Source organism: Convolutriloba macropyga, chromosome 14 (genome assembly GCF_964194025.1).
Source record: "Convolutriloba macropyga chromosome 14, txConMacr16.3, whole genome shotgun sequence".
NCBI classification, from domain to species: Eukaryota; Metazoa; Xenacoelomorpha; order Acoela; family Convolutidae; genus Convolutriloba; species Convolutriloba macropyga.
The window spans coordinates 17,688,954-17,710,457 of NC_134481.1; the positions used below are offsets into that span (position 1 = coordinate 17,688,954).

At 37.0% G+C, this 21,504-nt stretch overlaps 2 protein-coding genes across 3 annotated transcripts in view; both read left to right on the forward strand.

Annotated features, from left to right (window-relative positions):
- The window catches only part of LOC142353113 (uncharacterized), a 70,839-nt gene extending 68,156 nt beyond the window's left edge, over positions 1 to 2,683 (forward strand). Inside the window, exons 3-4 of one of the 2 annotated variants that reach the window (XM_075405320.1) lie at positions 1,408 to 1,592; positions 2,138 to 2,683. In XM_075405320.1, the coding sequence (XP_075261435.1) occupies positions 1,408 to 1,592; positions 2,138 to 2,179 (227 nt within the window). In that variant the 3' untranslated portion in view covers positions 2,180 to 2,683. The remainder of the gene's footprint in view (positions 1 to 1,407; positions 1,593 to 2,137) is intronic. The other variant, XM_075405321.1, reaches the window with a different exon arrangement.
- The window catches only part of LOC142353110 (uncharacterized), a 576,000-nt gene that overhangs the window by 68,158 nt on the left and 486,338 nt on the right, over positions 1 to 21,504 (forward strand). The gene's annotated exons all lie outside the window — the stretch shown is intronic.

Here is a 21,504-nt window from a genome sequence, read left to right on the forward strand (position 1 = left end):
CCGGCATTCTCTGAATTGGTATGAATTGGTAGGAAAATCGTAAAATTCATCGAATCTGGCTTACCAAGTTGAGTATCTCTTACTCCGTTGAGCTCAATTTTTGTGATTGTGAACACTTGAATACGTGGCAATAATAGCGTAGTTCGAGTTTGAGTTTCAGTTTAACTTCATGTATGACGATTGTGTACTAATAATAGTTACTAAATATAAATGTTGAACAAAATGAACAAATCCGTATGGCTTCTGTAGAATGTAACATTAAATTTCGCTTGTCATGCTATTCTAGCTTTAATGCTTGAAATGGCCTTGAAGCGCTATTCAATTTGGTCATTGAGTTAGTAAGCTCAGCCGCCACAACTTGGAGGTTTTTTTCTGTTAAAATTATAGCGCTAATGGTAGGTCTTATTGGCCTTGAAATATTGCGCAATTGAACATTTTTATTGCTCTTAGTGATAAGTTTATGGTTTCAACGGTTTCGCTATCATTTCATGCAAAGTTTTGTTTTGCCGGTATTTGTCCTTTTTGTAGTCGTATGACGTACATTGGATAATGACAGGTCTCAATTGCTTCCTGTGGAAATATACATAAAATTTTTAGTGATTTCTCTTATTATCTAATGATAATAATCAATTTTGAAATCAATTGTTTTCAAAAATAGAAACGTATTTCAGAATTTTGCCCTTTTGCTGTTTTTCGACCTGTTACCCAGTCGCATTAAGGACAGATCCCATATCTTTTCTTTTGATGTATAGTTTTTTTGTTTAGGTTTTATCTGATGCAAGTTTTATTTGGTTTAAAAAATATCGAGTTTTGGTCGTAATAAATGTTTGTTATTTAATTTTTATAATAGTCTTTTCCAGTAGTTCTATCAACAACAAGTTTTATTGGTTCTCTAGCGTGGCCTTATTGTATGTTTTTGAAACTTTTCTATCTGTTCATCATTTGGTAGCCAATTAAGTCAAGAATGTGGATGAGCGGGGTCGGAACGTTATGTGCGTCCGTACGCACATTACCGTGCCTCCTTGTTTGTAGTTTGATCTGTCTGTTTAGGCCATTGTCAGTTGAGTTTTCGGGCAACAATATTTTCATGAGAGAGAGAGAGTTATCATTTCTTAATGTTTAAATTTTATTTCTCTGCAATAGAGTGCACCAAAATTGCCGGAAGGCGTAAATTTGCTCACAATCAGTCCAAACAGAGTTCTAAACAGTCCAAACCCAATAGGTTTGGGCTGTTTAGAACTCAGACTGTTTAGAACTCAGTTCTAAACAGTCCAAACCAGTTCTAAAACTCAGTTCTAAACAGTTTGGACTGTTTAGAACTCAAGATGCAACACCTCAGAAAGCCAAATAGAGTAAAATGCAAAGAGAGTGGCAAATAATCACTGATTAGAGTGAGTCTTTATATAGTATTATACACAGGATCAGTGGAGCACACAAACTGTGTCAGGTCTTGTATGTCCCCTGCGTGTTATGAGTTAATCTACTTATTCGATGAGTTGGAGCCTGGCGAGGTCGATGTGCGCTTCTCTTCATTCAAGGGATGCTTCACTAAGGAGAGGTCAGGTGGCGACGTTGCAGCTATGATTCCACAGGTGAGAATCACGTTTGAATAAGGAGTAAATACGCAACATAAACCGAATCGATAGGTTTTAAATACAAGTTCCCCCCCTCCCTTGTGTTTGCTCTGTCAATAAATAAACTTTTCAACTGAAAAGTGTCTCATTTGCTGGTGCATTATTTAACAATTGTCTCTACCACGGCATATTTTTTCAACTGTGGGAGACTAAATAACAACGGTTAATTTAGTTTATATACTCAACATCTGAAGTTATGAATTCAACTGTTTTGAACTCCTCAGAATTCGACTGTTTTTTAATCAATGGGAGCCCGAAATGCTTAGAGTAAAGCTTTCGTATGCATTCATCGGTACGAAAAATGAGAGATCACTGATTCGTTTTAACGAAATTTTAAATGGAGGAAGTAGAATTGTTCTGATACTCCATACCTATCTCCGTCTATTCAGCCTAGATTGTTACAAATTTTGTTTATTCAGCCTCCGAATTTGAATTATAGAAGCAACAGTGACTACTTTTTGATAACAAACTAACATGAGGGTAATTGATGGTTGTTTCTGTAGGTTAAGAATGGAGAGAGAAGTCTGTTGAGCCATATGAAGTGAACAAACTGCCTAAGCAAAAGAGGATCATGTTTTGGACATGCTCTTTGTCAATCGCCAAGAACATTGCGAAGCAGAACGAAGGCGTGTCGAATTAAATTGCGGAGTCGTGATTTAACAAGAAAGGACAGTTCGAAAATGAACTGAAGAGACGTTCGTAGAGTAAATTAAAAATTGCGTAAATTTTGTTCCTGTTTGATGTCGAATTTTATTCTGCATGCTCAGTTGATCAAGTTGTATCGAATGCAAATTGAAGTTTTGAACGATCAACAGAGTTTTCATTCGAGAAAGTGAAGTCGGAGTATAAGTTGGAAATGTTTTCATTTAAGCTCAAGTTTCTAGAGTTACTAAGAGCTTATTTAGCGCTCATGTCCAAATATTAGCAGCGAAATTGGTTTCCCGCAAAGTTTTCAAGCTTTCGATTAGACATCTGCATTGCGTGACCTTTTTGTTTGTTTCTGCTAAACACTCTTTGCATGAGTCCATAATTAATATGGACTACAAGAAGTACATTTAAAATTTCGCCCTAGTTATGCAGTTGTCTGCTTTCGTTTTATATTAATGGCGTGTGGTCGATTAACTAAAAATGTGGATAGTATATTTTACAAAACTGCTGATTCTGAAAATGCAAACGAGCGCAGTCAGTCGAACTGGCAATGACCAGAGAGCATTAAATCTATAGGCAGTTCTCTTATGGCGTTAATAGTCTCCAATTTAATTCACCGAAGCCGCTGCAACATCTCCCGTTCCAAAACCCAAGCTAGCTACTGCCGACCCCAACCGTCCGACGTTCGTTTGAGCGCAATTTGCGCCATGTTTTAAAATCCAAAGGATTTGGATTGTATTGGTGTGCTGTCTTTTTTAAAGATCTGTTCACGCTTTTTTCGACTTTTTCACGTCAATGAGAAGTCAAATTAGAGTGGTGATTTTAGTCACGCTGAAGTACTATAGGGAGCAAAAATTAGAGGTTTAAGGCGAGATTTAAGGCGTGCGTCAACTTGACTTCTGTTTTCAGAGTTTCTTTTCCTTGAGTGCTTTTAGTATGATACATATGTCTTCTAATTGCGCCTAGATTAAATTGTTAGAATTCATCAAGGAGCAGCTGAAACTTTTTGTGACCTGAACACTTTGTCAAAAACCATTAAAGAATATTTGATTTTGCCCTCTTTCAAAAATTATTTTTGTCTTATCACTAAAGTATCATCAATGACAGGTCTCATTGGTCGACAATGAGGCGCATAAATGCCTAATTAATGGTCCGAGTTCATAGCTTAGTAGTTTTCATGACTTTGACACTACTTTTTCTCAAAAATTATGTAATTTTTGAGTTTTTGTTGTACTTTTGTAATTTTTGTTGTCTTATAGTTTATTCTGATTAATAACAGGCCTTAAAGGTTGCTAATAGGGGTTATTTTAGTTGATTAAATCATTTCTGTTCAAAGCTGATGCCTTCTATGACTACATCAATTGTTTTCAAGAATTTTCAAGTTTTGTGAGTTTTTGTTAGCTTTATTATCTTATATCTTTGTCTCATTATTGACCGTTTTTATTGGTTTCTTCTTTACTTTTGTTTAAAATCTTTTCAATTCATAGCTATTGAATTCTGCAAGTATTTATTGAACTTAATGCTGTCTTATCACTTAACCTTATTAATGACAGGTTTCATCGGCTGATAACGAAAAAGATGGCAATTTAATTAGTGGCATGTGGGTTCTTAGAAGTCGTTTTTTGATTTTGATCATGTCTTTAAATAATAGATCTGGTTAGTCTTGCTTAGTTTTTGATCTCAATTGTGTCAAACTAATTGTTCTCATTGGAGATCTGACATGGCTTATTTTTTGTCAGGTCAAAGCTAAATCAATTCTTTGGATTAAAATTCAGGACTTATACTGCTATGTTTTTTGCTTGTCGAAGCAAGCTAATGACTTTCCAGAGTAAAAACTTTTTTGTGTGAAATTAATTTGAGATGGGCATAAAGGAACAAAAGTATCAACAAACTCCAATGGATATAAATTCGTTGTAAATTTGTTCTTGAGCGAAAAAGTACATTTTGCTCACCATAAACATATAATCGCTGAAACATACATGGCATATTACCGGAAATGGCCACCAATAATTCACATGATCCCAATACTACTTCAAATGTCAATTGGATTGTAGTTGGGCACACTACATTTGATTTCTTTTTTCGATAATGTCTCTGCTCAATTTAGATAACTTTGCTCAGCAACTACTGTTTCAATGCACTATGAGCAGAACGAGCAAAGAATAAAATTATCCTGATGAAATCAAGCTCAGCATTGCATAAGCGAAAAAATTGGTTAAAGTGAATATTTGCATTTGGCGAATTTAAAAACACAATAGCCCACATTAACAGCCGACTAAGATGAGGGCGGCTATTAATAAAGGGAGAATTGAGGTTGTTTATTTGATCCCAAACGAACCCTGAAGCAATTGTTCCTGCCTGAAATTGCAAACGTGCAAAGCAAAATGTTTGTCCGAAACGAGCGGTTCGTCCAAAGTTAGTCGCCTATGTGTTAGCGCAATTAAGGCATTGCAATTTTTTAACCTTCGAGAAAGATCATTATAGCAAATGATTGATATTGGAGGCAAAATTACGATCAGTGTGGAGAACAAAGATTTTTCCTTATACCGACCATGAAAACATACCAAACTTAGCTTTTGTTTTGTCTTCGTCAGCATCTTCTATAACTTGATGTTATCAAAAAGGTTTACTGGCAGCTGCTAATAGCACTTCACAAACTTATTGGGCAGCCTGAATTTACTGCAGTAAGTACTTCGGAAAACGAAATTACTACTATAATTACTTCCAATTTTCTTGGAGCACAATTAAAGTTGTTCAGCAATTGAACGGTTAATATGAGCAAACGCGCAATACGGATCGACCGGCTTGTACAACTTAAATTGCGAAAATTGGTGTCATCTTAGACGCTTCAAAAAATCAAACAGAACTTTGATGCTGTGATAAAAATCAGATTGGAGTAAATTCAGTCAAGTCCCTGAAATTGGCATATCTTGATATGTAATGGACGCCTTACTTGATACAAAAATAATTATCGAGAAAACATGGTTTCCAAAACATATCCGGTCACGTAACAAATACTAAGGAAGAGATCCTGACATCATAAACAACTTTTGAACTTAGAGGGACTGTATCAGGAAATATGAAATACTATGAGATCGGCAGCAAATAGGACCGATCGCCCGACTTGAGTCCGTCTTTTAGCTTTTTTGGTGCCCTTTTCGTGAAACTGAGAAATCATCGTTTCCCAGTCGACATATATAATTCGGCTGCTAAATTTTTGTAATTTGAATGATTTTTCTTCCCTTTCTGACATGAAAGCGCCTTATACTCTTGTTGTACTTTTGTGGGTAAATAACACTGTTCAGTTTCGTATTCTCGACGGACTCCAAAAATTTGTTAGTCTGGGAGTGCTCTTTATTGTTGTTAGGTTACATATGCAGAACATAGCCGGCAGATTTCCCGACAAAAGTATTGAAATATACAGTTGAGACACCCTAGTGGAAAAGGATCAATACCAACGACAGAAGACGTGGTCATAAAAGGCGAGGATACTGATAAGTATAAACTCGCGTATTATAGCTGAACAAATATCTGACATGGATGAACTCTTTAATTTTGATCATAGCATACATGCTCAACTTATTTACTGTCTGAGTGTCGAAAGTCATGAACGCTAAGGAATTTACCACTATTGGCCAGAAAACCCTTATATATTGCAGTAAAAAACTTACGTCAACGATACCAATTAGGCTGCTGAGTGATAGAATCTACCGACACATCACCCAGCGGTGACTTCTTGGCACGTGATCAGATGTAACAAAACGCAAGGAGGAATTCAACACCGCAAATTACTGGAAGCAAAATTAAGTTTTAACCGGAGACTGCCGACTAATTGAAACATTCATGTTCTTCATTATGCAACTTATTTTAAAACGAGGCAGTAAATAAAGTGAAACATAAAATTCCAAAAAAAACCTTACAAAATTGCCAAAACCTCCAATAAACAGCTATTTGTAACCTATCGTTGTTTACTGTTTACATTGAATTAATGGCTAACAATCTTGTGGAAAAAATAAGAACCATGTAATTAAGAAACTAGATGCAACGGGGAAAGGAGATAATTCTCGTCTCCCCTAGCATCAATACCAGTATAATAATTTCAAATGAACAATAAACACTTGTAACAAATTATCGTGAAATGCACCAACAGCACAAAGAGGCGAAGATTTTTCAAGTAGCTAAAAGGCTGAAAGTTGACCTAAATTTGCTGAGTGATAGAACCCACCGACACATTACCACTCGGTGACTTCTTGGCGATTGATCAGATGTAACAAAAAGCCGGGAGGAGGAACTAAACAAAAAAAAACAAACAACAGGAAAAAAATGGAAACCCATTTTAGTCTTAGCCGCAGACAACCGCCGAAAGTGAAATGCGATCTTCATTAAATAATTCAATTTTAAAAACAGGTTTGTCACGCCCCTATTTCGTTCCTCATAGTTACATGATCATTTTCCTTCAAAATATCCATAAATAAGTGCTATAATTTAGTTCATATTCAGATAGATTTCAAGGCCATATATAGCTAGTATTTCCATCTGGGCCTGTAACCCCTAATTTGTTTATGTTTATGAAAAACAACCGCAGATTGACAATTTACTGATAAACATATCAAGTGCCTAAAAGCCTCCATATTTACTTTTTTGAGTTTCTTGAAGATAAATTCGAATAATTAGTAAATAACTTCCTGAGAGATTATGTATTTGGTGAAGTAATTATTCTGATAAAGTAGGTGCTCATACGGAACTTGTATATGTACTTAACAAACATCAAGAGACGTACAAAAGCCGGAAATTGCCCAACTTGTAGATCAGTAAATATTTACAAAGGACCAATACAGCCCAAGGTACAGCTCTGCGGAACCCACGAAGACCAGAACACTCGAGAACCTACTCAGAGATCAGTTGATAATAAAACTCAGAAAACTCTTTATTCCAACATTGAAACTTTGCTTTTATTCTATCATAATAATTAAAGATTGAACTGGAAATTCTTTCTAAAACTCTAAGTTAGAACAGACTTCTTTAGAGTAAATTTCTGGCCAAGGAAACCTCTAGAAGCCAAGGCAACTAGTGGATATATCGCACATCCGAACCGCTCAATAAAAGGCTATCACTAGCTAAATTTATTCAAAATATATCCGCTAAAAACCGCACTGTGAAACACCAAAATAAGTCCTTAGAAAAAATGACAATAATTCATTCTCTTTATCTCAAATATAGATCTCAATAACACCATGAGATACATTTTAAAAGTCAGTGTGTGCGGTCGTGGTCCCCAGGAATTTTCCTGGACTAAGGGGAACTCTTTAATGGTGAGACTTCGGCGGCCCATACTGCTTCAACGATATAAGTCTGACGATTCGACCGGAGCTTTAGGTATAGGTTCATAAGCAGCCCATCTTTATTATTTTCTGACCAAACGGTTTCAGTAGTTTCCTTTTCGGATCTCTTGTGCTACTCATCTAACTTCTTTATCTCTATTAACCAGTTAATCTCTCCCATTAAGTTAAGTTAAGTGTGCTATTTAATAATTTAGAACGAAAATAAGACTGATTGAACGATAAGTATATAATCTAAACGGGTAAAAATAAAATTGGCACAAGCGCAAATCAACATCACACCCTTCTCTAGATCAGAAATGGACAACTTTAACGAGTTTGAACAGTTAATAACAGGAGCAATCGGAGTCGCAGCAATCGCAGGCGCGCAACAAGCGAATTTTTTGCAATTACACTTACGAGATGCTTTACGATACTTCTTAACCCAACCAGAGGCTATCGGACTAGTTTTTGCGGATAGTATGACAGCTCTAAGAAACAGATTCACACAAGACGACTTGAGAGAGATCAGAATAATAAAGTTGGAGAACCAAAAGTTTAATCCAAAAACAGACACAGTGAAAAATTTCTTAGTAAAGTTAAGAATTGAAGCAAATAAAGCATATCCAGCACCCGAAATAGTAGTAGCGGCAGCAGGAAGAGGTGATGCTGAGGCTCGTAGATTTGAAAGAGAGACAGCAGCAAGGGAATCCGCCCTTGAAACGTCAGAAAACAGGAAAAACGAACAGATAAAGCGCTTTTTATTAAGTCCATGCCAAATTGGCTTAAGCCTAAGCTGTTAGAAAGGCCAGACACAGATACAATAGATCAATTATGCACCTTAGCTAGCCAACAGATTGCAATTAGGGAGATGTGTAACAGAGAAGAGTACTTTGACGATGGATTTAACGAAATGACTGAATCAAATACTGATAAAATGTTGAAAGCAATAACTGTTATCTCTAATAATCAGAAAGAACTTGAACAGAAATTTGAACAGAAAGTAGCACCTAATAATGAGCCATCAGAACAAGGCCCAGTAAACATTGTCACACCACATTACCCGCAACAAGTCTACAGACAAAGTTATAGGCAAAATTTCCGTCCGCAATATCAAAATTATCGACCAAATTACCGTCAATATCAGCCCAATTACCGTCAATTTCAGCAAAACTATTGGCCCCAGCAGCAGTATGCCCCGCGTGCTAATAATTACCGAGAGTTTAGACCACACGTTAATGCCCCTAGACCATTTTATCATAATGAACATCCACAAACTCGGAATTATTGGACTGAACCTTCAGATAGCCCCACATTTGTTCACCCAGTTTATGTTAATAGACCTATTTATCGGTTCCAAACCCAAAATACCCCTGTAAATCTTCTCCGACAGGGAATAGTTTTTGATAGCCCAGCGCCAGCACAAAACCGATATGGTAGTCAACAAGCAAATCAGTTTAATCGTGCAAGTATTCCTCAAAATAGAAATATGAGAGGTATGAATTATCCATTTAATCAACAAAAAAACTAATAAAGCCACCCAACTTTAAAAAACAAAAAAAATTCTAAAACCTCAGTTAATTATCACAAAGCACGTCCAGTCCTAGTTTAGATAAAGTAATAGAACCTGTTTATAATGAAAGTAACAAAAAGCGTAGAAAATGCAAAAGAAATAGTAATAAAAATAAAGTGAATAAATCTGTGCAACTCCCAACACATGTACCTCAGCCCGTACCAAAACCAGTAGCACATGTTCAACAATTATTTAGCATTGTCCCACTTTTAGGCAGAACATTATCCTATGTTAAAGTTAAATTTAATGGAGAATTAGAAAGACGCGCACTAATTGACACAGGAGCATTTGCAAACGTGATAAGCCGTGAGTTTTACAAGGAACTTATTAACACAAATATCAATTCAATAACAGAAATAGAAAAGCCTGATCTAGATAAAGTAAAAATGGCAAAAGGAAATATAGTTAAAATTGACAAAGCAATTAAAGTTACATTTAAATTGGGCTCACAAACATTCACTGAAGACTTCCTTGTATTAATTGTCACAACTCCTGTAATATTAGACAACCCATTCTTCGTTAAACATAAAGTTAGTATCTGCCCAGGACAAAGCTACATTAAATTCCCTGAGCAAACTCTGCAAATAAATGAAATAAAGCCAGAAAAGCAACCCAGAAGAGTTTATACACAGAAAAAAACAAGTTTTACAACCGAACGAACACGCAGTATTACAATGCAAGCTTCACAACAAACTAGAATCTTTCACTGACCTTTGCGGGGTAATAATTCCAAATGAAATCTTTGAAAAAGATAGTGAAGTAATATTAACGTCCTCTTTAAGTAAAGTTGCTGAAAAACGCATTCTTTACATCTGCGTTCTGAACAATACTGAACACCCAGTCACTATAAATAAAGGCGAAGAAATAGCCAAATTCTCGTTCCTAACATCGGATCAAGCTGAAAATTTGTTAGAAGTAGACCCACAGTTAATAAATGTCGCAAAAATGAGTGAAAATTACTTAAGAAATAAATCAACTAATTCAAGTCACAGATACCCCAAAAAGAAAAGCTCAACCAGCAAAACCGGCCCCGGAATATGAAAATATGTGGTTCCCAACGCCTGAAACGTCCTCTGATCCGACAAATTCTGTCGCCCTTGCAGAGAGAAATATTTGAGCAACTGTTAAAACTGGAAGAAATTGAAAAACTAGACCAAAAGGGTAATCATCAGGATTGAGCAAATCACCTACTTTTCACATTTTTGAGCAAATTCACCTTTTTGGTAATCAGCACCAAAAAGGTGATGATCATCACCAAAAAGGTGAAAATCACCTATTTGAGCACCTGTTTCAACTTTTTGGTAATCATCACCTTTTTAAACAAATCAGCCCTAAATAATGAACAAAAAGCTTTTATAAGAAAAAATACTATTTGAATTCAGTGATATCCTTACGAAACACAGATTTGACGTCGGATATAATACAGATTTAAAAATAAAGTTAACTCCAGAAAGAAGCATACCAATTTATGAACAGGGCCCTCCAATGCCTATCCATCTGAGAAATGAGCTACAAGTGGAACTCGCATTAATGCGTTACTACGGACTGATAACAACTTTGTCTCAATCAAGATATAGTAGTCCCCTTTTTGCAAAACGAAAGAACAAAAAGATGATGATCATCACCAAAAAGATGAAAATCACCTATTTGAGCACCTTTTTCACCTTTTTGGTAATCATCACCTTTTTGAGCGAATTTCCGTGGGAGAAATTGGCCTTAAATGATGAGCAAAAAGCTGTAGTAGGAGAAGTACTAGTTGAATTCAGTGATATCTTTGCGAAACACAGATTTGACGTCGGATATAATACAGATTTAAAAATAAAGTTAACTCCAGAAAGAAACATACCAATTTATAAACAGGGCCCTCCAATGCCTATCCATCCGAGAAATGAGCTACAAGTAGAACTCGCATTAATGCTTTACTACGGACTGATAACAATTTTGTCTCAAGCAAGATATAGTAGTCCCCTTTTTGCACAACGAAAGAACTCAGGAAGACTTAGACTGCTAATTGACTTGAGAAAAGTAAACCATTTGCTGAAAAACGACTATGTGAATACGAATTTCCCAATCTCAAACATGAGCGACGCAATAAATCATTTCGCCGGAAAAAAACTGTTTACGAAACTTGACTGTTCTCAAGCATACCACTGTGCAAATGGCAGACGATGTATCAGTGCAACTGCTAGCATTTAATTTTGCTTCGAGAACTTATGCTTATAAATGTCTTGCACAAGGTTTGAATAAGTCAGTAACCGGATTTAGCTCATTTATTAAACATTATTTGAACCAATGCTTAGCCTCAGGAAATTGTACCCAGTTTTTGGATGATATTGGAAATGCAGTAACAAATTTTGAACAATTGGTACCCTTTTTGCGAGAAATATTTATCTGTATACGTCAATCAGGACTAAAACTGTCGCCCGAAAAGTGTGAGATAGCAACAGATACAATGAAATTCCTTGGAAATAACATCAGTGCAGAAGGAATATCACCAGAAAAGTCGAAAATAACTATATTCCTCGATAAATTCAAAATGCCAAAAAAAAACAAAAAACAAGTAAAGCGACTAATCGGCTTCACGCAATTCTTCCGTAATTACATGCCTAACCTAGTTGAAAAACTAATGTCAATTTACAAGCTCCTGAAGAAGGATGCAGTGATAGAAACCACAGAAGAGCATGTAAAAGCATTAGAAGTAATATATAAGGATTTAATGGAAGCAACAAATGTAACAATGCGATTGCCAAAACCAGGCTTACAGTAAGTAATAATTCTTTGTGATGCTAAATACCACGGTGCAGGTTTTGTACTAATGGTGGAAGACTATGTAAATGAAACTGGAAAGAAAGAAAAGAAAACATACGCTCCCGTATTGTTTGGATCGCATTTGTTTAATGCAACGCAATTAAAGTTCTCAATTTATTACAAAGAGTTCCTAGCTTTGTACTATGCGCTGGACTATTTTTCGCACTACATTTGGTGATCAAGTAAACAAGTAATTATACTCACTGACAACAAAAGCCTCACACAATTCTTCCAATCAAAAGTAATACCGCCATCACTTTGGAATTGTTGAGACCGAATACTTGCCCTTAACATAGTACTTGCTCATATTCCTGGACGCGCTAATTATGCCGCAGATTTTCTCTCTCAAATGGAGAATGATAAAACAGCAACAATGTGTTTGAAATTAACAGATAGAATTCCAGTTAAAGAAATAGAAATTGATACAGAAGCACAAAATCCGGATTTTGAACTGAATGTGTTATTTGATACTGAAAGTCTAAGTGACGAAATAAATAGTGACGAAGTTAATTTTCTTAAAAAATCTGGATATTATGAAGACTACAAAAAACGAAAAAAATAATGTCCCAATTACAAAAGTTCAAGGGCTATTAAAACTTAAACGAAAACACGAAATAAATTCAATTGAGTACCCAAATCCATTAGATGTGCTCCCAGACCTTACGGACAACTTAATTAGCCTTAACTTAGCAGACGAGCAGCAAAAAGATGCAGACATTAGAAAAGTAATAAGCTGGATTCAACAAAACAATCAACAACTAGACTTAAAGTATGCTTCAACCAACTTAATAAAGTATCACAAACAATTAAATAGATTAATTCTTGAAGGGAATGTCGTATACTGGAACTTTTATGATACTGGAAAAGTACTTCATAAACAATTCTGTGTACCTAAGCATTTGTGGAAAGAGACTATATATAGGCTCCATAATTCACAAACAGCAGGTCATTTGGGCATCAAAGCAACAATTCAAGAATTTAGAAAGCGATTTTACTACCCAGGTTTCACTGAACATTTCATTAGTTTCATCAAAAATTAACTCACTTGCTTCCAATTAAACAGACCTCCAAAAAACCACATAACACCAAAGTTGCAACCAGTTAGTTCACTACAATCATATCCAGGCGATATGCTCCAAACCGACTTAGTCGGCCCCCTAAAGTCTGTTTTGAGTGGAATAGATGTTTTTACAAAGTATCTATTTGCAGTCCCATTAACAAATGGATATGCTGACACAGTAGCCCGAGAACTAGTAAAGCTGTTCTTCCAACACAGCTACATTCCTCAAACAATACTCAGCGACTTAGGAACAAACTTTACTTCAGAATTAATGTCAGATTTAGCAAGTTTATTAGAAGTCAAGTTGAAGCATGCCTCACTAAAACACCCTCAGACCAATGGAACAGTAGAGCGATCTCATGGACCGCTGAAACGAGTTTCGAAGCTCAATACCGAGGAACAATGGAAAGAATGGCATAAATATGTTCCTCTAGCAACGTTCATTCATAATACTTCTTATCACTCAGCAACAAATTGTTGTCCCTCAACTTTATTCCATGGCAGAGAACCAATAAAACCCCTTGATATTAGATTCTCTGGAAAAGTAATGGATGCAGTAGCAGTAAACTCAGATTTTGTAAATGAACTGCAAGATGCCATGACGCAAAAGTTTGGAGAAAACAAAGAAAAACTGACGACTGCATACTTGAAATACAAAAAGTATTATGACCAAAAAGCCTCAGCAAAATCTTTTCCGGAGAAATCATTCTGTTTACTTTTGAACCCTAAGCTACTAGAACAATCAACTGTAATAGCTGCTCAAGTTCAGAAATGGCTACCGCTATATAAAGTGGAAAAAGCCATTACTGACTCTAATTATATCATTCGAAAAGTAAACACGAATTATACACAATGTGTAAATCGTATCAGATTGAAACCAATTAAACCGAGAGAAACTCCTGAAGACCTTGAAGTCATTAATACTGCAATGTTACAACCAGACCCATCAAGACGACAGCACATGGAACCAGATCTTTTTGATAAACACATTCCGGAACTAATTAGTGATCAGGAAAAGGAATCGATTCAATCAAAAACAGTGAAACCAGACCCCATCAGAGTGACCATAAACGTCCCCTTAGGTGAACCAGCAGCAGGACCTGCAGCCGCGGCACCTCCAGCACCACCCCAGCCCCACCAAGGGTAGCAGCACCAACAGTTAGACCACGAACAGCCCCAGCACATCTTCCGGTGTTTGATTCTTCAAGTTCAGACGAAGCAATTCAAATTTATTTGAACAAATTAGTAGTTCAGAAGAAAACCTATCTGACCTGAACCTAGACACTGAACGAATAGCGAGAATACCGGTTGATCCGTTAATTGCTGACGAGATTAGACAACAACAACCAGAAGTTCGTGTTCCTCTAGTATCATCCTCTTCAGATGATGAAATGTTCTCACCTTCCCAACCAGCAATAGTACCATTAGATGCTGAGTCGCCTCCAGAAACACGTGAAGAACAATATGCATTAAACGAACGAAAAATAAGAGCCCGTCCTTATCATCCAAAACGAAAACCAGAAAAAAGTGCATTTAAATCGCCAGAAAGTTACCAACAACGGAAAATTATACGTGGCTTTAAATTAGAAAGAGAAATAATGTTGCATAAAGAGGATAGAAAAACCCTTACCTAACCAACCAAGTTAGAAGATCAGGCAGTCCTAGACCGAAAAATGCATGAGCTAGATTGGAGCAAGAAGAAAAACGTGAAGCAATAAAAGCATCTGCACAAGCATCAAAGCAACCAAATACACCAAGTAGAGAGACAAAATTAGACCAAGTTAGAGCAAGCATGGCAAAATATTCAGGAAAAAAAGCCCAGCAGTTCAGTAAACAGACCAGTAACTAGATCCCAAACAAAAAATTCTTCATCAGGCTCATCAAATCAAAATCTAACACACTTCAGTCCAGAAATAAATGCAATATATCTGAGTTCACCAACAGGTATCTTACAGTCTCCACACTCTTTTGCACACTGTATATTAGCAGACCTTGCAATGGCGAAAGGATTAGCCCGACAAGTCAAAAGCTGGTACCCAGCAGCCCCAAGTGCAATCAAACTTAGATATCCACCAAATATTGGCTCAGTTTTAGTGTACTTTGACCCACAAATTGAGCGTTATCTCTTCAGCTTAGTCACCAAAAATCAAAACTACCACAAGCCCACATACGAATCAGTACTAGCAAGTCTTTATGAGCTGAGAGAAGTAGTAATAGATGCAGGAATCCAACACTTAAGTCTTCCAAAACTCGCCAGTGGCTGTGATAAGTTAGATTTTAACATCATTTTTGAGCTTATATGTCAAGTCTTCGACCCTCTACCCATAACCATTTACATGCAGTAGCAAGCACAGACCCAGTACAGTCTAGCAACGCCATCTATCCGCCCCAAGAGCCCAACAAGCCCGAGCAACTTAGCCCTAAAGCCCAAAAATCGTCCAAAATTCGAATAATTTTGACCTCAAAACCCAGTTATTCTGACATATCTCAAGAACCATTTGTCCGAACCTGGAATAACCTATTGTTCTGAAAAGCTCTCATCCAGTAGAAGCGATCCCAGCTATAATTGACCCCTTTCAACCCGTTCTACGTACTCAAAATTTAGCCCAAATTTGACCTTCCCAAAAATCCTAGATTCACTTCAGAAAAACAGTCATAAAATTGTCAAAAATGCCCCGATCACTCCCAATTGTTGCGCTGCAGCCGTTTGCAAGCAGAAAAACCGACCTGCAAGTTTTGAAGCAATTTGGAGAACTTTAAAAATCGCGTGACGCTGGGCTGCCTGAAATTTTACACTTTTCGAATCCGCTGGAATTCATCGGTAACTCCTACAAAAAACCACTAATTGACTAATTTTATAACCCTAGACTACTCTACTGCTTATGCTTGACATCCAAGTACCCAAAAATCCCGTCAAAACTCAATAAAAGTTGAGTTATGACAAAAATGCCGAACCCTACCAAAGTGCGTTAAAATTGGTTAAAATTTAGTGTAATTTATACCCCCAAAATATGCCAAAAACTGTCCCAAATGCCTCCAGCAGCTACTCCAAGCTGCCACTCATATGGTGCAACCTCAAACAATCATTAAAACCCAATATTTCCAACTATATGTTGAAAATTGCGCTTCTACTTCAAGTAGCCGCTTCAAAAACTTAACCCGATTGATGCCACCTATACCCTCTGAAACTCTAGTGTAACCCCCCACTAGCCTTGTAGTACCATAAAAACTAGTCCCAGCTTATACTAGTACCAACCACGAAGCTTTAAACTCAAAAATGCTCTGAATTTATCACAAATTTGTCAGAAAAAATTCAGTTATTTCCCACTAGAGTCAAAAATATTGACTTCTGACAAAAATTAACCATACCATCAGCCTTCCCACACCTATATGTCTCAGAATATGCACTCCCAGCCCCCTAGTGCCATTACAAGCTGAGAAAAGACTGCCAAAGAAAAAAAATCACAAAAAATTGAAAGCAATTCTTGAAAAAAGTGATCAAAAATGCATCTTAACACCTGAATATGCCCAATATTATTGTTATTTCATTTATTCCTACTCATGAGAAATCCAACCATAGCTATATCAACCATTTTGAACAAGTTTTTCAACCTCATAGCCAATAACCTATCCCCTACCTGAGCCTATTCAAAAAACCCAGGTTCACTGCAGCAAAAACGTTATAACTCGTAAAAAAATAGTTGAAACCGCCAAAATTTTCGCGCTGCAAGGTTTTTTGAGCCGAAAAAGCGATTCACAAATTTTGAGCCCGATCTAAGCATTTTAAAAATCGCGTGACGGCGGGCTGCCTGTTTTTGAGGACTTTTTGAAAAATCACGAACATGTTCATAAAACCCGAAATACTGATCGAAAACCCGATATTATTAGCTTAAAAAATCTGCATGCTCAAGCTCTACACGCTCATACCAAAAATATTAAAATTGTTAAGTAAAATGTTGAAAGAATAGCAAAAAACTGAAGCCTACGAAACTCTCCCCAATTTAGTCAAAATAGAGCGAGATTTAGACCACAAAAATAGTATTATAAAGCCGATTTATGAGCCCATATCCAAAATTCATTCTTTCTAGTAGTTTTACAAGCCTAATAAACACATACAACCGCAGGAAAATGCATAAATGCACGGAAAAAATCGAAATATGCACATATTTGACCAAATTTAGCCCAAATTCGAATGTGAAAAACTCAACATAATGACCTCAAATCATGCGCCAAACTGCACCAATAGCTGCCGCCAACATAGTACTCATTATTATGACCCTCAGTTACCGTCAAAAACCAATCATCTCCAACGTAAGTCAACTTATGCACCAAACGACGCACCACAAGTAAAAATCTAGCAACTTCTACAAAAAAACTGGACCAAAACACATGTTAATCATCTCCACAGCTACCAAAATGCTACCCCTGATAGCCACAGATATCAGAACTAACAGTTAGCACCCGATTTAGGTCACTAGAGCATCACCAGACCGACACATGTCTTGAAAAAGCTCTAATAGTGGAAAAATCATGCCTGAGAATTAGCATTTTGGACTCAAAAACCAATGTTCTGACCCAATAAATGGCTTCAAACCCTGTAATTCAGTAATTTACATTAGTACCAGGCACAGTCAGTACCATTTTAACCATCCAGCATTGATAACGTATGAACAGTGATGACTTATTCAACCCAAAATTTGACGACTTAAAGATAGCCAGGTTCAGTTCACGAAAATATTCATAACTTTTTGGAAAACTCTCAAATTACGCCAAAATTTTGCACTGCCGCGTTTTCTAAGCCGCTGAAGCGATCTGCCACTTTTGAGCTCGATTGGAGCAATTTAAAAATCGCGTGACGCTGGGCTGCCTGAAATTTCGCATTTTTCGACTTCTGACACATGAATAAAGAAAGTTGTTCAAAAAGTGTCCAAAACCTGAATTTATAGCGTAGTTGTTCCCCACCGATGTCTACCGAGTGGGCCAAGCCAATAAATTTGCCCAAAGTTCAATAAAAATTGAAAAATTCACATATATGTAACACTAGTCCTGATGCGGAAAAATGACCTATATTACGAAAAAATTACATGTGAAAATTAGTACCAAATACTCTTCCAAACCACTTCATATCACACACAGCTGTTGCTAACAACCAGCGCAATTGTCTAGAACTCTTAGAACCAGTTTATAGCCAGTATTTCACAAGTAAAGTAAATTTAATCCTCAAAAACGAAAAAAGTCATTATATCACCATTCTTGCACTCTCACAAATATGTAATTATATAGCTAAACACTGTCACAAAAACATTACCACATGCTCATATGCATCACAGTTACTAGGCCTACCAGTAAAAACCAATTGCCAATGTTCCAACTGTCAAATAAAAGGTACAAACTCACCTATAAATAAAACTAAGCTACATGATGAATACAATTGTACCGACACTTGTCATTTCTCATCGGCGCTATCCTCAGCCACAGTACAACCACCACTAGTACTCTGAACGGCACAACTCCTTGTCCTACTAGAACGAGCCACGTACCCCTCAGCTTTATCTAAATTGAATAAATGCCATAGAATTGAATAAATTGCCTCAAAATCGCACTAAAATTCGATTAATTTTGCACAAAAACAGTTATGTACTTACTTTGGAAAGTCTACAATCGGCTCACAATGGTACCTATACTCATTGTCGATGAATTTCTTGATGCACTGAATCAGTACAGCAGGAGCGGTGGCCTTAGCATTGACAGAATGCTTGAAGCATTTCCAGCCGCCCCCCATTTTCTCATTGTACTGCCAATACATGTTGACATTGCATCCGAGGAAATACGCCATGCCAACAAACTAAGCAACAAAATCTCAGATGAAATCTAGCTACACGTGAATGTACCGAAATCACACCGTATTAAAAGTAAAACTTACCCAGAAGTCGGCCAACGACCCATTATCTTCACTCTGAGAAATCTGATACTCAGACACAAAATACCCTAACTGGTTTTTCACAAGCTTAAAAAACCCAGGCGAACGCATCTTGACCACAATAGCCAAGCTCAAAGCTCGCACATTATGCTTGGGTACCTTCCTATCTGCAATGAAACGAATAAATGTGAATTAGCGCTCAAATGTAATGAAAAATTGCGATAAAACAAAACTTTTACCTGACTTCCTACCAGTTAAAGTGTAGTACAGAGCACTAAGAGCACAAAGACCACCAACTGCGGCTTTTACACCAGCCACACCAAGCCGTTTTGGAGTTTTAAATGACACCACGTCCAGAAACTCAGCGTAAATGTCATTACAAAACTCGTACCCCAACTCCGTACACACATTTGCGCGAAGATTCGCCCGGAAAAAGGTACAATGCACCTCTTTGCGGCCCACCTTCTTCACGAAACATGGCACACACTCACGGTTGGATCTAAATAACAAATAAAAACACCTCGACATCTAATAGAAAATACAAAAGCTCCAGAAAATACACATAAACACATATAAATATTATACACATATGCGTTTACCTCTCAACAACGGCCTGCAGACCACCCTGGGAACGGGGAAAGAAGAATCCAGCAGTTTTCAGGTGATCGACCTGAGTCCTCAAACGAGTCGTGTGCTCTGCTGAAGCACTGAACCCGACATGAAGAGGAGCCAATTCCTGAGTCACCATCTGATGAGTTGGAATTTCCTTCTCCTGAATCTGCATAACACCGTCCACCTTCACTTCCACTCTATACATCAACACCTCCCGATTACCAGTCAATTCAGATGTCCCCACATTCTTTGTCCTCAGTCTCAAGTGTTCTGCCCCTGCTCGATAAGCTTTTCGATCCTCAAATGACTTCACAAACGCTGGATACGCCCAATCAGCCTGAGGAAGTGATGTACTTCGCAAGAAATACAGAAAATCTTCATACTGAGCAACATCCATGATTAACAAAAGGTATTTGAAAGTTTGAAAAATTGAGTAACAAGTAGTCAAGCAAGCTAAAAGTTAAAATGAACCGTGCAAAATGAACAACCATATGAAGGAAATTACACAAATTGAACAAGTTATGCAATTAATATCAAGGACGTTTAAATACCATGCTAATTGTTAACAACATGCCGTAAAACACACAACACCACTCTGAACACACAATTAAACCTTTCACTGACATTTTTTTTTCATTACGCCTCACAAATTCTCTCCTTTCATCCCCTACTTATGTCCTCAATCCCCCTACAAAACAAGTTTGATAGATACTAATTACTATGAGATTAGTAGCAGCTTATTAAATAATAATAGCATCAAGTATATTAGTTGGTATATTAAAACAAACTACCCTAAACTATAACTAAATATATACAACTAAAAGTCAGTCAATAAGTTAAATAAATAAATATAAATAACTAGTTACACTGCCGTCTCCATCGTTACAACTCTTTCCTCATCATCCATCTCCATCTCTTCCCTTTCCTCTCTTCTTCCCACACATCTTCCTCTCCTTCTTCTTCACATCCCAATAATCCCGAATAACATGAATAAAAATATGAATACTAATAATAATATTACGTCCCAGTCCCAACCATCTCCTCCATCTTCTATACTATTAGCTATTACTGTACTTGATATTGAGCGAATATTACACTCTGGATGCAGGAGACGGGACCAGTGAACCCAGGTCCTTGACGCATACCTGGTCCCGTTGCTGCAGCATCCCAGAGTGATATTACTTGGGCCGACAGTGATATTGAAACACATATTTGACAACAAATAATCTGAAAAACTCGAAAAAACATGTAAAGACTGCATAATTCGACCCCCCTCAACCAATATCTCCATAACCACACACCCATCATTCAATCAAACAACTACACTACAGCATGTAAAATCACCATATTTAGTAGAAATATCAATAAACATGCACATCATCACACATGATACAGAAGTAGAGTACACCTGAAGCAAATAAATACCACATAAACAAGTGCCAAATTGAGAAAATTAGAACCAATGCCTAAGTACGTTAAATAAATGAGCAAGTAAACACCGAAAAGTCAAATAGAAACCAGTTGAACACCCAGCAGAGCCACATCAGCAGAAGATTGTCCTGAAACATAGTTGTTATTATTGAAACACGAAAATGTTACTTACAATTGTACTAAATCTCGTACTTTTCGGACCTACTTTTGAGACGCCGATTATCACAGGAGAAGTGTTGGCCCAGGGAAAAATCTTTCACAAGGAGGGAAAGATCCTAATCACCGAAAAGTTCAAAAATGCGGAGTTTGTAGTCCCGTTTCCCCGCTACAATTTTACAGTACGAAGCCAAGTAGAGAATCTACTTCATGAACTCTCAACGAAATGGACTACACAGTCGGAGTTTAGCAATACTACGTACAGTACTAGGTAAAGAAATCAGACAGATGTTTTCAATGTTGATTGGCTTTACGCAAAAATACTCAATGAAACAATTGAAGCC